Consider the following 17,287-nt stretch of genomic DNA (forward strand, 5'->3'; position numbering starts at 1 on the left):
GAAAATGGTGCGTGTCAACAATAGTTGCGCCCATAATTTTTTACGCGCGCAACTTTTTTTAATGCACATCATTTTTTATACATGTGCAACAATTTGTTTTAGCGCATTGACCATTTTTGACACCCAATTCGCAATAAAATCTGCCAATGGCAAAACGCAGAAACTCCAGTAATTACAGCACCAAGTAAGCTGCAGACATTCCCTTTCAATCACATTTTGGTTTCTAACTTACAGTTTCCAATTGAAAGCTAGCAGACTGTTTTAAATTGATCTGTGCTGGACATGCATGGACAGCTCTGATCCAGAAGGAGTCATGCAGAAGTTCTGAAATTGAATGCACTGACCAGAAAGGGTCTTCTCAGTCTCTGACAGTAGCTTATAGCAGAGAAGCTGTGTGGCGGGCTGTGAAGGTCATATATATATATATAAGGAATACAGGCCAACATTTTTAAATAATGCAGTTTGGAGCAAAGCAGTTTAGTAAAGCTCTTTGCCGCCATATAAACATTTCTCCGGTGTTCCAGATGATAGCATTGTTTTTGTAGCTGAGCGGAACCCAAGACGTACGTGTATTGGATTGAAGGTCAGACAGAATAAGTGTAAACAAAATGATGGATCTACTTCTTCCACAGGATGGCTCTTGCTCTGCAGATAAAAGCAAACCTCAATAATTAGCTAATGTAATATTTCCTTATTTAGGTTTGGATGTGACTCCAAGCTTTACTGAAGTGCATAGAACGTTCTAAGAGGTCAAGGAAACTCATGTACAATTCATTGGCTGCATTGCCTCATCTGACAGGGCTAAACATGAAATAGATTTATATTTGTCTTTTAAAATAGCTGCTATTAGTAGTTACTAGTTGATAATTGTATGCATCTTCAAGGGATTTATCTTCCCCGCCGTTCGGAAATAATTAATCGCCTGCTATAAGGACAGACCTTGGGATAATTTCAGCCTGCTTTGAGATGGAGACGCACAGACCTCTCAACTAAACTGTATGATCATTTGTCCATGTGTTAGCTCCCTAAGTATTTATATGGTGATTACACCAGTGTTGATTGGCGAAAACAGAAATTTAGGCTCCTCAATGACCACGTTGTACTGTATATTGTGTCTTTATCTAACATGGAACTGCATTAAGCCTGACAGAAATGTCAGTGTCAATCTACCTGAGATTAATTTGATGGGATATAGTATATTGTAGGGAGGTTCACCCTCCCTTTATAAACCCCGAAATGTTGATTCCTGTTGGTTGTGTGCATAAATAAATGGGTTACTGTGATTAATTTTATGGTTGCCAGATGTGAAGGTGTTAGCATTAGAAAGGAAGGAAGCGTGGCAGCGATAGTGACTACATTCAGTGCAGTTTTGTGGCTCTTCAAATGGAAAATCGTATAGGCAAAGCACTGAATGACTTCATGTTGTCAAAAAAGTTTGACAGCAAAATTATTTAATGGGGCGTCCGTTTTAAATATGGTAGCAACAACAAAATTACAGGTGTTTTATAATAAAATTATCACTCCTAGAAAGGATGCCAAATTATATGTCAAAGTCTGATGGTGGGCCCCTTGTCTTAAGCTGGCCATACACACACCAATATAATTGTACAAAACTACATTTTGTATGATTTTCAGACTGTGTGTGGACTTGTCTCATGGCAATTGGTTGTTTAGTCGATCGGACAGGTTAGAAAATTTCAGACAGATAATGATAATATCTCCACGTGTATTGTGTATCTGACGATATCCTTGAGGGATGTACAATGCATTTCCGTGGCGTAACTTTTGTGCAATTGTTATGTTTAGGACTCTAATCCAACAATTTCAGTCTGAATGTTAGTTTTAGATTGTTGCATTTAAATGTATGATCAATATCCAAAACGTTCATCATAAGATGATTAATACCTGAACATGTATGGCCATCTTTAGTGAATCCTGGGCAAATGCCTCTTTATCCTATTTATTAAAACAGCCTTGCAGGTTCCAAGCATTCTGGATACCAGGTCCCATACCTGTCAATCAAGGCCATATACAATGCCAGTATAATTCGGCCACACAACAGCAAGTTTTCATTTTATTGACATCCTACTAACGGGATATTTCAGAGCAGAAGACTGCTCATGTCTACACTGTGTGACAAGAGAAAACCTTTTCTTTGTCACATTTTAGAGCAGTTCACATTGACCTGCAAATATTTCATTATAATGTATTGGTAGTCATCTCTTTTATATTGTATATTTCTTTTCTTTATGCTGCCTCACTCTCATGTTTGTTGCTGGGGCAAAATGCGTTGAGATGTAGCAAAAATTTCTACTGTTTATATTAAAAAAAGTCTCTATACAAGCTTGGCGATGTTAACAGAGAAGAGACCAACTGTTGATATATTGTTGATATCAACAATATGCGTGGATAGTTAGCGTTTTCACCACGCCTTCCCTGCCAAGCATCACTTTACACTTGACTTTGTATATAGTTTGCTACCATGCCAGAATTACAGAACCTCTTCCTCGAGAAACATCTGCAATATATATGGCTTGAGTCTCCTGAAGATTGTGAGCAAAGGTATCTCTCAGTTGTTTTATAACACTCGCTGGGGCTTATTTATAAACACTGGGCAAATTTGCCCCTGGGCAGTAACCCATGGCACCCAATCAAATGTTTGCTTTCACTGTTCACTGTTTTCATTATTTTTATTCTATGAGCGCAATGATTTTCCCCAGGCTGGCCGCATCTACCTGCGCTCCTGTCTAATTGACTTGCCTCTAGTTGTTGACACGGTTGTACTTATTCCCTAGGAATTGATTCCTTATTCAAGAAGATAAATTGTGACCACTCAGTCCTGGATGAAATGTTGGGTTCCTCTTCCAGCATCCGCGAGACAAACATAATGCAGTACCTTGGTCTCATTGAGCAGAAAACTAATGAGCTTCTGGCCGCTCAGTCCTTCCTAGACTCAAAGGTAGGTGAAATAACACCTTGCCCGCAAAGCATGCCCGTTATTCAGTACAAAGCATGGGTAGAATGGTTAATGCCAGATCAGGGAGAGAGCTTGTTTTACTCGGCCTAATATATCCCCATGTGCCATCAAACTGCCTGCTGAATGCAGAAAAGATGGAGGGACGAGAATGCAATCTCAATTCAATTTTAAAAGCAATATATTGGAGAGGTTTCAGTTGCATTTCGTTTTTGTCAAGGTCAAATAAACTATTTAAAAAAAAAAAATGTTTGCTAGACTTCAAGTTACCTTGTTGGTTTCATTTGTGTTAGAACAGAAGAAATGATAGCATGCAAGCTCTGATAAATAAAGAATCATATGGAGGAAGCTACTGACGTAGGAATTCCCAGTCATTCCATTTTATTGAGCAGTGCCCAGAGTAATATTATATATACATAGATACATAGTTACATAGCTAAGTTGAGCTGAAAAAAGACCAAAGTCCAATGAACCCCAGTGCACATATATATACACATATTTTTACCAATCTATTTATATACTGACATATATAAACTATATATACCAATAGTTTGACTGTAGATATTAGTATCACAATAGCCTTGGATACTATGCTTGTTCAAGAACTCATCCAGGCCCCTCTTATAGGCATTAACAGAATCTGCCATTACCCCATCACTAGGAAGGGCATTCCCCAACCTCACTGCCCTCACCGTGAGGAACCCCCTACGCTGCTTCAAATGAAAGTTACATTCCTCTAATCTAAAGTGGGGGCCTCTGGTGCATTGATTGTTTTTATGAGAATAAAGAACACCCCCCATCTGTCTATAGTCCCCTTTAACATACTTGTACAGAGTAATCATGTCTCTCCACAAACACCTTTTTTTCCAGAGAAAACAACCCCAACCTCATAGTTTAACCCTTCCATCCCCTTAACCAGTTTAGTTGCAGTCTCTGCACTCTCTCCAGCTCATTAATATCCTTCTTAAGGACTGGAGCCCAAAACTGTCCCCCATACTCAAGGTGAGGCCTTACCAGGGACCTATAAAGGGGCAAAATTATGTTTTCATCCCTTGAGTCAATGCCCTTTTTTATACAAGACAGCACTTTATTTGCTTTAGTAGCCACAGAATGACACTGTCCCAGATCCTTCTCAATTAAGGATCCCCCCAACACACTACCATTTAGTGTATAACTCACGTTTATATTATTTCTACTAAAGTGTATAACTCTGCACTTATCCACAAAGTTACAAATAAGTCCTTATGTAGCGGGTGATCAGTATGTGCTTTTCAACAGGTTACAGACCCCGTGCTGGCTGTAAACCATTTCCAAATGCAAAAATCAATAACCCGGAGTGCACACGGTATCTTGCTTCATACCAGTGTAGTTTATAGCTCGGTTTAACACCCTTCTTCAGGTGCATTGATTTTTGCATTTAACTTTGCACTGAACCTTATTTACTAGTTTGCTGCCCAGTTTTCCAGTGTAGTCAAATCGCTCTGGAAAGTGGCAGCTTCCTGTATGGAACTTGTACTTTTATCCAATTGAGTATCAATACACTCATTGCGTTTCTGTATTTGTCCTGCTATAACCTAGTAAGGGCTGTGCTTCAGTCCCAGTCTTGGTGTTGGGGGTATCTGACCTTTTGCCTTGCACCTAATTTTTATCTGCTAAATAAGGTGCAAAGTACTGGGAAGATGGTGCACAGAAACCCTGGAATTAATATTTATCTCGAGCAGGTTTTTCTTCCAGGGCTTCTATTGGGTTTTGTTGCCTAATGAGACAAATCACACCCACATAGCCTCAAACAAAGTGCAGCTTGCCCATAATATACCAATGCAGACACCAGTGCAGCGCTACTTTTCAGGCACCTGTGATTCTCGTGGAATCCAGGGAAATGCATCTCGTGTGGATTTTTTGCAGATCGTGACCCTTGTTCCTTCTTAAAGGGGTTGTTCACCTTAACATTTGCTTTTAATATAATATAGAGCATATATGTCAAACACAAGGCCCGGGGGCCAAATCCAGCCCACCTGGCTGTTTTATGTGGCCCTTGGTGAGTGTGTCTGACCATCCAGCCTGATCAATTTCCATTTTCCTCACATAGTAACTAAGACTAAGGGGTATATTTATCATGCTGTGTAAAAAGTGGTGTGAAGCATTACCAGTAATGTTGCCCAAGGCATCCAATCAGTAATCAGATTTCAACAGTAGCAAAGCATCTATTGGCTGCTATGAGCAACATCACCGGTAATGTCTTACTCCACTTTTTTACACGACTTAGCCTGTGTTTTAGATTTCGGCCCCCTTATGTGATTGAGTTTGACACCCTGATATAGAGGGTGCTATTGTAAGACAATTTGCATTTGGTCTTTATTTTTTAGGTTTTTGATTTCTTTAGCTTCTTGTTCAACTCTTAAGTTTAGAATTTCAGCACCTATCTGATTGCTAGGGTCTAAATTACCCTAGCAACCAGGCAGTGGTATGAATGAGAGACTGAAATATGATTTGGAGAGGGCCATATTAGAGAGATAAGTAATAAAAAGTAACAATAACAATAGTTTTGGGCTGTTGGAGTCAGTGACCCAACTGAAAGCTGGAAAGAGTCAGAAGAAGAAGGCAAATAATTAGAAACTATACAAAATAATTAATAAAGACCAATTGAAAAGTTGTTAAGGTGAACTACCCCTTTAAATAAACCTCTGTGTGTGCACAGTTTTGCTTTGAATGTAGGAGCACCATAAGCCTATTTACTCCCTGCTGCCAGGCTACTGTAATGTGTCTTGTTTATATGGCAACCAGTCAAGACCCGGTCCATAAAGCTGTTTACTCAACCCATTTATTAAATGAAATAAGGTAATAACACAAAATCACAATATCCCTGTGGCTGCATAGTTCATTGCTACTTATGTGGAATATTTAATGCAATAAACCAATAAGAAAACCCATCACTACCAGTAGAAGAATTATGGTTACAGGCAAATATTACCGCTATATTATATCCACTTCCCAAGAATTGCAACGAAAAAGCTTCAATGTCTATAAACACACAGAGAGAATGAATTTTCTTTGCACATAATATTCTATACCCTCGTATGTATTCATCTGTCTTTAGGAAAACGAATGGGAAATATTCCCTTTAGAAAATTGGCGCTTTTTGCTTTTAATCAATAAACCCCAGCGTACTTAAAACCAAAAAGGCCTTTAAATCACCAATATTCATCACGGTTCAGCAGTTTTCTGACCACTAGAGGAGTTCATTATAACTTCTTGGAATTTCCCTGCCAAAGTGGTAAAATACGGCTGAAGATATTTCATGTCGGCCATGAGTTAATGTGGCAGTACAGCCAGCAGTACAAGGAGGTAGGAAGCTGAATGTAATTCTTTCAGTTATATAGTCAGTGATGTATTTAGGTTCAGTGCCACCCTAGGCACTGGACCTAAACAGGGTCGGACTGGGGGGTTCTTGGCCCACTGGGGCACCCCCCAAAGGGACCCCCGTCGTGGTCCCCACACACCCCAGTCATGTTTTTTTTTAAATGTTACACCTACATATAGTATACTGAACTATGTACCAATAGGCTGAATGTGCATTCTGGGCAAACTTCTGGAACCTATTCAGTGTCGGACTGGCCTACCAGGATACAAGGAAAACTCCCGGTGGGCCCAGGAGTCAGTGGGCCTTCCTGCTCCTCATCATTTGACCTGTTTCATGGTCATTCCCTATTTCTGAATGGGAAGAAAGAAGAGAAATAGATGGAAAGATAGAGGCTAGCATGTAAATAAAAGAGACTAGGAGAATAAAGAGGTTGGGTGAGGATAGGACCACATCAATCCACCAGTGTCATCTTCACCCCATGGGGTCTTCATAGATATCTGACCCAGCATGATATTTGCTGGAGAGGGCTCATACTCTGGTCTGGTCTGAAGGAGTAAAATCTGCAGCTTAAATCTGCCCGTATATGGCTTTATAGATTGAGGTGTTCCAATTGGACAATTTGCTTTTGCGTTTGCTGCCCTACAATTCCCTGAATATCCAACAATTTTTGGGAGTCAGTGGGAAGAGCAAATGTGAGCTGCACATCATTTTTTAAATGAAAACTTTGCCATTTTAAGAATTAAGGGCCACCCCCTGGGATCATAGGATTCACAGTGCACACAAACAAGCCAAGGCACACATACATGCTAGGCTCCATCAGCCAATGAATGGGCAGAGTTCTGCCTTTTACTCCCACACTACTTCCTGTTACAGTTAGAGCTGCATTATTTCCTGTCAGCTGATCTCTGAGGGAGCTCACAGCCCATCACTAAATGGCGGCTCAAGCGAAAGGATGTAAAAGGGCAATATTTACTGATATATATTCCAGTTTGGTGAGATTGTTTAATAGGGCACTTAACATAATATAAACTATCTGTTGGTTAAGTATTCATTCTAAGGGTTTAGTTCTCCTTTAAGGGCATTTCTAATTGTACAAAATGTAAAAACACAGTGACAGTGCCACGCTGAGTAAAGCATTTCATTTATTTGTCTTTAATGTGGTTTCCCCAGAACTACGACAAGCCGTACGATCCCCAGGAAACCGCCCAATTTCTCCTGGGACCACTAACAGACATGCCGCCGCCGGTCTATCAGATAAAGCCACCTACAACCGGGTAAGGTCTCGCACTCATTGCAGCACATGGGGGAATAAATTGCCATTATTTTAATAAGATTAATAAACTTGTTCCTTCTATTTTTTAAAAACATATTTAATTACGGTACAGTTTTTGCAGCAGGTTTTAACTTGTATCATATCGATGGCAAACTAAAAAAAAAATCTAAACACAGGAAAATTAGATAAAGGGTTCACTTTTAAGTTAACTTTTACTGGCCTATTCCTAGCGACTTTGCAGTTGGTCGTCATCATTTATTTTTTTTTAATTGTTTAATTTTTCCAGTTGTTAACATTTTTCCAGCTTTGAAATGGAGGTCACTGGCTCCAGCAGCCAATAAACTGCTCTGTGAGCTTACAGTGTTTTTATTGTTGTATTTGTATTCCTTATCTTTCTAGTCAGTCCCTCTCATATTTATATTTCAGTCTCTCATTCCAACCAGTGCCCGGTTGCTAAGATCTTTCAGGGCTGTGGCTGTGGATCTGCATTTTACTGAAAATAGCCTGCCATCCGGATCCATTAGAGTAACATTTAAAACACTTTTCTGGGTAATTTGGCAGGTTATTTAAAGTTTGAACACATTTTCGGGGTCTTGTTTTATGTGTTATTACAGTTTTGCTAATGAATAAATGCCCTTTAAGCTCAGTTTCCCCAAGAGACCTGTTTATCTTAGATATATTTATATTAGTTACAATTGTATCTCAGTGCAGGGGGAGGGGGAGTATTCTGGGCTCTCTGCCAAAAGCTACTTATCTAATTAAGTTTGAGAAACTTTGTATCTTTTTTGGAGTTCAGTGCAGGAGATCAAAGGGAAATGAGGGACTTTTTCAGTAAAGGTGGCCATACACGCACCGATATTATCGTACGAAACCTCGTTTCGTACGATAATCGGTGCGTGTATGGCATGTCGGCGAGTCGACCGATATCGCAGGAAGCTGCCGATATCGGACGACTCGCCGATCGGACAAGTTTGAAAATTTTGATCGGGCGCCATAGAAGGCGCCTGACCAAAATTCTCCCTTCAGAGCTGAATCGGCAGAAGGAGGTAGAAATCCTATTGTTTCTACCTCCTTACCTGCCGATTCAGCCCTGAATGGTGTGTGGCGGATCTTACGATGTTTCGTGCGACCGATGGTCGTACGAAACATCGTCGGATCGCCACGTGTATGGCCACCTTAAGAATCCGGGACTGCGGGTTGAACTGTTAAAATCAGGACTGTCCTGTGTAAATGAGGACAGTTGAGAGGTTGTTGGCAGTGCTGGACCGGGGTGTTCTGCAATCCTTTCCCCTCCCCAGCGCCAGGCTCAGAGTGGGTCTTGGACAGTGGGGCCCATCAAGTTTTTTCTCAGTGTCCTGCCAGCCCAATCCTGTTTTTAGCACAGATTTCCCCCAATAACAGATTACCCTCACCGAATCAGCTCCACCACACTTCCCCTGCCTACAGAACCGCAGCTGGGTATCCACTAGATCTCCTGAGAAATCATTGGATTTTCAGTGATTCAGACCTAAGAGAAAAACCAATAAACACCATGAGCATTGATTTGTTTTACCTCTGGGCATTTATTGATTGGAGCTGATAAGTTAAAAGGCAAAGTGGAAGCTGCAGTTGTTAATTGGAAGCTGTGGAATTTGGGCCAGGAACAACGCTAAGCCCTTTCTATCCCCAGCTTACTTTATACAAGTTTAGCTCTCCTGTTGTCTTTGTTCATTACTGTAGGGTTCCAGGCAACTATTAGTTATTCAATAGCCTCTTCCTCCTAACATGTCCTTTGGTTAGAGCATTAGGTGCAGTGATTTACATGAGTTTATATCTGGAAGCACAATGTATTCTTTTAACTCTTTAAGGGTGAAGACACACGGAGCTACTAAGTAGCAGCTACTTGTGATGGCTACTAAACGCCAGAAAATACACTGCTATAGACAATACTGAGAATTGCCTCTGCTAAAACACAAAGAGAGACAATTATCAGTAAATGATCAGAATTGTCTATTTCTGTAGCCGTGACAAGTAGCTGCTACTAGTAGAGGTATGGGATTCCTTATCCGGAAACCCGTTATCCAGAAAGTTCCAAATTACTGAAAGGCCATCACACATAGACTCCATTATAACCAATTAACTTTGATTTTTAAAAATGGTTTTCTCTGTAATAATAAAACAGTACCTGTACTTGATCCCAACTAAGATATAATTACCCCTTATTGGGGGCAGAACAGCCCTATTGGGTTTATTTCATGGTTAAATGATTCCCTTTTCTCTGTAATAATAAAACAGTACCTGTACTTGATCCCAACTAAGATATAATTACCCCTTATTGGGGGCAGAACAGTCCTATTGGGTTTATTTAATGGTTAAATGATTCCCTTTTCTCTGTAATAATAAAACAGTACCTGTATTGGGGCAGAACAGCATTATTGGGTTTAATAATATTTAAATGATGTTTCAGTGGACTTAAGGTATGGAGATCCAAATTATGGAAAGACCCCTTTCCCCTCCGTGAAACCCCAGGTCCCAAAGCATTCCGGATAACAGGTCCCATACCTGTAGCTCTGTGTTTCTTCACCCTAAGTAACTTCTGCCATACAATCTGAAACGCTTATGTACTAAAAGGTGCTAAGTTTGCCCAGGAGCAGTAACACATAGCAACCAATAAGATGTTTGCTTTTAAACAGGTGACCAGTAAATGCTTCCAGCTAATGGGTTGCTATGGGTTACTGCTCCTGGGCAAACTTACTGCCTTTTATTACTTAACCTCCAAAGGTATCAGTGTGCTGATGCTATAGATTCTACAGCTCTTCTCATCTGTCCCGTGCCTTGTGTTTACTGGCAACATGAAGTAACAATATATATATATATATATATATATATATATATATATATATATATATATATATAAAATATAGAGATACAGGGGATTTTATTGAAAAAAATACAACATACACCAACTGCAATTTTGTCTGATTCGGCAAAATTACTGCCTCAGCATTTACTTTTCTTGTACACAATTACATGGATGTCCATCTGGCGTCATTTCCAGTGTGGGTTACGCTTGCACCCGATTCTGTAGTTGCTGAGCCTATTAATGCTGGTCACAAGGGGGACCTTGGAGCTACCGCCTGGTCAGGAGGTGGAGTTATTAGGCGCAGCAGTGATAGATTCGAAAAGGAAGGCAGGAGCTATACGGAAGTGGAAGGAGCACATTTTGAAGCAAATACCTGTAATGAAAGTGGTTTGATGCGCAACTGATAGCAGGGAAATTGCATTAACCACAACTGCACTTGTTGATATAAGCCTTATACCCTTTCTGTCCCAGAAACAAATTCTTACCTGATTTCATTTTCCCAGGAAATAATCCTGTTGGCTTGTCCTTTATCACCCCTAGGGTTCTGGGGATTGTAGTTAAGTGTTGTACTGTATTTGAAAGGATATGTAAACTTTAAAAAAAGATTTACAAAAAGCACTTTTCGATTCTAATTATGTCTTTTTTTTTTATTTGTTTCAGAGCTATTGAATTTTTTATTAACTAATGTAATGAATGGTGTAACAGCGGCACTTACAGGTTAGTTCATGTAACTGCACAGACAGAGATATACCTTCAGAAGGGAAACAGAGAAGGGTTCTGATGTTGCTCTGCTCAGGGAGGAGATGGGAAAGGGCATCTGAGGCTTCTGGTCTCTTCCCTGATCAGAACCCTTCTCTGTTTCCCTTCTGAAGGTATATCTCTCTGTACAGTTACAGGAACTGACCAGCAGGTGGCACTGTTGGTACAAAATTTATTATATAGGCACTTAATAAAAACTTAAACAGCTCTGAAACCGAAAAAAATAAATAATAAATGTAAATTGCAAAAGTGTTTAGAAAAGCACCCTGAGCACTTTTACGTTTATTTTTTTAAAGGTTTACAAATTCTTTAGTAGCAAATGGTGTAGGTTCAGTATTTGGCACACATCACAATATGTTGTTTCCCAGAAATGCCAGTTTAATTGAAACAAGAAGCTTTTTGGCTGTCAATTCAGCAACCTCCCTTTCTTGTTTAATGCAATAGTTCAGCCACTTCTGCTCCCATTGCCTTCATAGAACACTGATACATGTAAGTAGCAATATACGTAGCTTGCTCATCATTTCCCTCTGTTCTGTAGATGGTCTGGTTCTCTACAGCCTGAGCTTCTGAGCCACAAAAATGAATATTCCTCTGAGAGACCAGAGAGATACCAGAATACAGACAGATAAAATCATCCAAAACCGATATATAATGATTCTATCTTGTTCCCCTCTGCATATCTTTCTTTAACAGTTTGTGTGCCGGGGGCGCCTACCCCTCTCTCTCGCTAATGGCTAATGCCTCCAAGCCAACACAAGCTCCGCCCGCCTTTGACTGAATTCCCTAATTTTCCGTACTTGATGAGCTTGCACTTATGATTTATGAAGCCGAGAAGTTATTGTTGTGGAGTCGCATTATAATTATAGTTTACATTTAGAATGTGCGTATTTGTGGATAGCAGCTGTCTAGGAAATTAATGGCATTAATTTTGTACATGGCTGCCTCTGCTCTTATGCTGCAAGGAGCTTTTGAGGGTAATTTACATGTCGGAGTCATGGAGCCAGAGAGATAATGTGATCATTTTATCATGATTTTTTAAAAAGGCTATGATTATTATTATTTTTTTGTAGCTGGTAACTCTTCCATTAGATGCCAAAATGCCTTTGTGATAAACTGGCGCTGCCCATCTCATTAGTGTGGGGAGAGGTTTCCTTCTGTTCCACTGAAAGGGATTTAGTAGTCACTAAGTGTCATGTATAACGTTTTACCCACGGGTACAGGTATGGGATCCATTATCTGGAAACCTGTTATCCAAATAACAGAAAGCCCGTCTCCCATAGACTCCATTTTATATAAATAATTAAAGTTTTTCAAAATGATTTCCTTTTTCTCTGTAATAATAAAACAGTACCTGTACTTGATCCCAACTAAGATATAATTACCCCTTATTGGGGGCAGAACAGTCCTATTGGGTTTATTTAATGGTTAAATGATTCCCTTTTCTCTGTAATAATAAAACAGTACCTGTACTTGATCCCAACTAAGATATAATTACCCCTTATTGGGGGCAGAACAGCCCTATTGGGTTTATTTAATGGTTAAATGATTCCCTTTTCTCTGTAATGATAAAACAGTACCTGTACTTGATCCCAACTAAGATATAATTACCCCTTATTGGGGGCAGAACAGCCCTATTGGGTTTATTTCATGGTTAAATGATTCCCTTTTCTCTGTAATAATAAAACAGTACCTGTACTTGATCCCAACTAAGATATAATTACCCCTTATTGGGGGCAGAACAGCCCTATTGGGTTTATTTAATGGTTAAATGATTCCCTTTTCTCTGTAATAATAAAACAGTACCTGTACTTGATCCCAACTAAGATATAATTACCCCTTATTGGGGCAGAACAGCCCTATTGGGTTTATTTCATGGTTAAATGATTCCCTTTTCTCTGTAATAATAAAACAGTACCTGTACTTGATCCTAACTAAGATATAATTACCCCTTATTGGGGGCAGAACAGCCCTATTGGGTTTATTTAATGGTTAAATGATTCCCTTTTCTCTGTAATAATAAAACAGTACCTTGTATTTGATATAATTTATCCTTATTGGAGGCAAAAGTGTCCCTTTGGGTTTATTTAATATTGAAATAATTTTTTTGTAGACTTAAGATATGAAAATTAAATTAAGGAAAGACCCCTTATCTGGAAAACCCCAGGTCCTGAGCATTCTGGATAACAGGTCCCATACCTGTACTTAAAATCTTGCAGTCTATGTGGAGTCCATAGATCCATTGGCCTCTTGTATGCCTTTTACTGAGTAGCAAAAACAGACAAATAAAGTTTCCGACCTTGATCTATTCGGGGAACTAGTCAGGAGAAAGAAAGAGGGCTGCTCTGATGTTCTTCTGGTTAGGAAAGATGTGAGAAAAGTTATCTGACTTTTCTAATGTTTTTCCTACCTAGAACATCAGCCCAGCCCTCTTTCTTTCTCCTGACAACTTCCTCGACTGGATCATGGTCACAAACTGACCAGCAGGTGGCGCTTTTGTAACAAAATGCATTCATATTAACATTACACGTATCCCCTAATCTTGGAATCTAAAAAAAATAATGAAAGTAAATTGCGAAAGTGTTTAGAACAGCACTATCATTCATTTTACATTAACCTTTTTTAAAGGTCGAATTTTCCTTTAATCAGGAGCCTGTTAAGCTGCCTGTGTGTTTTTGAGGAAGGAAACAGGATTTATATATTCTCACTGGGGTTCATGTTACTCCAGTTTCCTTCCATAATCCAAAACATACAGGCAGGTTAATTAGTTACTGATAAAACCAACCTTAGTGTGTGCGAATGGGATTGTAGATTATAAACTCAACTGGGGCAGGGACTGATGGGAATATGATTGGGACCTTAGATTGTAAGCTCCACTGGGGCAGGGACTGATGGGAATATGATTGGGACCTTAGATTGTAAGCTCCACTGGGGCAGGGACTGATGGGAATGTGATAGGGACCTTAGATTGTAAGCTCCGCTGGGACAGGGACTGATGGGAATGGTATAGGGACCTTAGATTGTAAGCTCCACTGGGGCAGGGACTGATGGGAATGGGATAGGGACCTTAGATTGTAAGCTCCACTGGGGCAGGGACTGATGGGAATATGATTGGGACCTTAGATTGTAAGCTCCGCTGGGACAGGGACTGATGGGAATGTGATAGGGACCTTAGATTGTAAGCTCCACTGGGGCAGGGACTGATGGGAATGTGATAGGGACCTTAGATTGTAAGCTCCACTGGGGCAGGGACTGATGGGAATATGATTGGGACCTTAGATTGTAAGCTCCGCTGGGACAGGGACTGATGGGAATGTGATAGGGACCTTAGATTGTAAGCTCCACTGGGGCAGGGACTGATGGGAATGGGATAGGGACCTTAGATTGTAAGCTCCACTGGGGCAGGGGCTGATAGGAATGGGATAGGGACCTTAGATTGTAAGCTCCACTGGGGCAGGGACTGATGGGAATATGATTGGGACCTTAGATTGTAAGCTCCGCTGGGACAGGGACTGATGGGAATGTGATAGGGACCTTAGATTGTAAGCTCCACTGGGGCAGGGACTGATGGGAATGGGATAGGGACCTTAGATTGTAAGCTCCACTGGGGCAGGGGCTGATAGGAATGGGATAGGGACCTTAGAGTGTAAGCTCCACTGGGGCAGGGACTGATGGGAATATGATTGGGACCTTAGATTGTAAGCTCCGCTGGGACAGGGACTGATGGGAATGTGATAGGGACCTTAGATTGTAAGCTCCACTGGGGCAGGAACTGATGGGAATGTGATAGGGACCTTAGATTGTAAGCTCCACTGGGGCAGGGGCTGATAGGAATGGGATAGGGACCTTAGATTGTAAGCTCCACTGGGGCAGGGACTGATGGGAATATGATTGGGACCTTAGATTGTAAGCTCCGCTGGGACAGGGACTGATGGGAATGTGATAGGGACCTTAGATTGTAAGCTCCACTGGGGCAGGGACTGATGGGAATGTGATAGGGACCTTAGATTGTAAGCTCACTGGGGCAGGGGCTGATGGGAATGTGATAGGGACCTTAGATTGTAAGCTCCACTGGGACAGGGACTGATGGGAATGTGATAGGGACCTTAGATTGTAAGCTCCACTGGGGCAGGGACTGATGGAAATGGGATAGGGACCTTAGATTGTAAGCTCCACTGGGGCAGGGACTGATGGGAATGGGATAGGGACCTTAGATTGTAAGCTCCACTGGGACAGGGACTGATGGAAATGGGATAGGGACCTTAGATTGTAAGCTCACTGGGGCAGGGACTGATGGGAATGTGATAGGGACCTTAGATTGTAAGCTCCACTGGGGCAGGGACTGATGGGAATGTGATAGGGACCTTAGATTGTAAGATCCACTGGGGCAGGGACTGATGGGAATGTGATAGGGACCTTAGATTGTAAGCTCCACTGGGGCAGGGACTGATGTGAATGGGATAGGGACCTTAGAGTGTAAGCTCACTGGGGCAGGGACTGATGGGAATGGGATAGGGACCTTAGAGTGTAAGCTCAACTGTGCCAGGGACTGATGGGAATGATGAACAGATATCTGCTGTGTAACATGTTGGCATGAAAAATAAAACAACATCCATATGATTTATTTATGTGCTGATTTTCCCAGGGAGGATCATGACAGCGACATGGAATTCCCATCAGCGGAGGAGGAAGAGAGACCCCTAACACACACAGAGCTCCGCGAGAGAATCATGAAGGGGGTAGGTGAATATGAAAGAGCTCAGAATTCCCACCAGGTTTGTGCTGACAAAATGTATGGATATGTATGCGCATTTGTCAGCACGCGGCGAGACGCACTTATGAAATGGATTATAGTTACGCCGCTAGTAATCTCTGCGGGAAGGCACTTCCATCTCCTGCATTTAATCATAGACGGGAGATTCAATTACTCATATAATGAAGGAATTGTTACGTTGGTCCTAGCAAAAGGCAGGTCACTTGTAAGCTCGATCTGATCGGAAACAAAATAATGTGATTTTTTTTGTTCCTTTTACATTGATTATTTCTCTTTACTATTTGTATATATTTGAGTCCAGCCAATCATTTCAAAATATTCATATTTATTAATAGATCTTTCATCTGCTACTAGGTGGCGCATACATCCATAAATATTAACAGTTGAAATTCTCTGCTTAAATGCTGGATTGCTGCAAAGACAAATCTGCTTTTATAATTCTCATCATTTTACTATGAGAAAACTACAACACCTAGAAGCAAATTGCATCCCAATACTACTGGGTGTATTCCACCAAGCACTGGTTTCTGCCTGCTACTTATACTAGTGAAACAAAAGCACCCTGGAGTAGTGCCAGGAAGAACTCAGTGCCAAAATGCTTAATGGTGTGCTTTCTGTTCACTAGAATTAGGAGTGGTGGGGCATCTTTTCTGACACTGTTTTCCACCAGAGGGCAGTAGACTACTAAATGCCCCATCTGTCATAGCCCTTATGGCAGGGGTCCCCAACCTTTCTTACTTGTAAGCCACAATCAAATGTAAAAAGACTTGGGGAGCAACACAAGCACCATAAAAGTTCACGGAGGAGCCAAATAAGGGCTAAGATTGGCTATTAAAGGCCTCTATGCACACTATCAGCTTACAGGGGGCTTTATTTGGTAGGAAATCTTGTTTTTATTCAACCAAAACTTGCCCCCAAGTCAGGAATTCAAAAATAACTCCCTGGTTTGGGGGCACTGAGAGCAACATCCAAGGGGTTGGTGAGCAACATGTTGCCCTTGAGCCAATGATTGGGGATCACCGCCTTAGGGTATATCTGACCTGAAGGAATCTTAGCGGCCATAGTTTACAGAAAGCTACACCACTGCTTTGTCATGCAATATCTCCCATGGGCATGCCTGATTGATTTTAATTGGAGCAGAGGCAGTGAGCATGCCCAGTAGGCTTCTCTTTGTCAGAGAGAGTAGGAGAGCTCAGAAAAAAGGGGGCAGAGCTTCATGCTAGACAAGGAAGTAACAAAAAGAGCTTCAGTTCAGCTGCTTATTATAGAGAAACAAAATAAATCTGCATGCAGGGAGAAAGGTATGT

At 41.0% G+C, this 17,287-nt stretch overlaps 1 protein-coding gene across 4 annotated transcripts in view; it reads left to right on the top strand.

Annotated features, from left to right (window-relative positions):
• The window catches only part of ccdc63 (coiled-coil domain containing 63), a 50,459-nt gene that overhangs the window by 27,689 nt on the left and 5,483 nt on the right, over positions 1-17,287 (top strand). For all 4 annotated transcript variants that reach the window (XM_012966088.3, XM_012966087.3, XM_012966089.3 and 1 more), the window contains 3 exon segments: positions 2,796-2,959; positions 7,506-7,609; positions 15,852-15,945. In XM_012966088.3, the coding sequence (XP_012821542.1) occupies positions 2,796-2,959; positions 7,506-7,609; positions 15,852-15,945 (362 nt within the window).

This window comes from Xenopus tropicalis, chromosome 7 (genome assembly GCF_000004195.4).
Source record: "Xenopus tropicalis strain Nigerian chromosome 7, UCB_Xtro_10.0, whole genome shotgun sequence".
Classification (NCBI taxonomy): Eukaryota; Metazoa; Chordata; class Amphibia; order Anura; family Pipidae; genus Xenopus; species Xenopus tropicalis.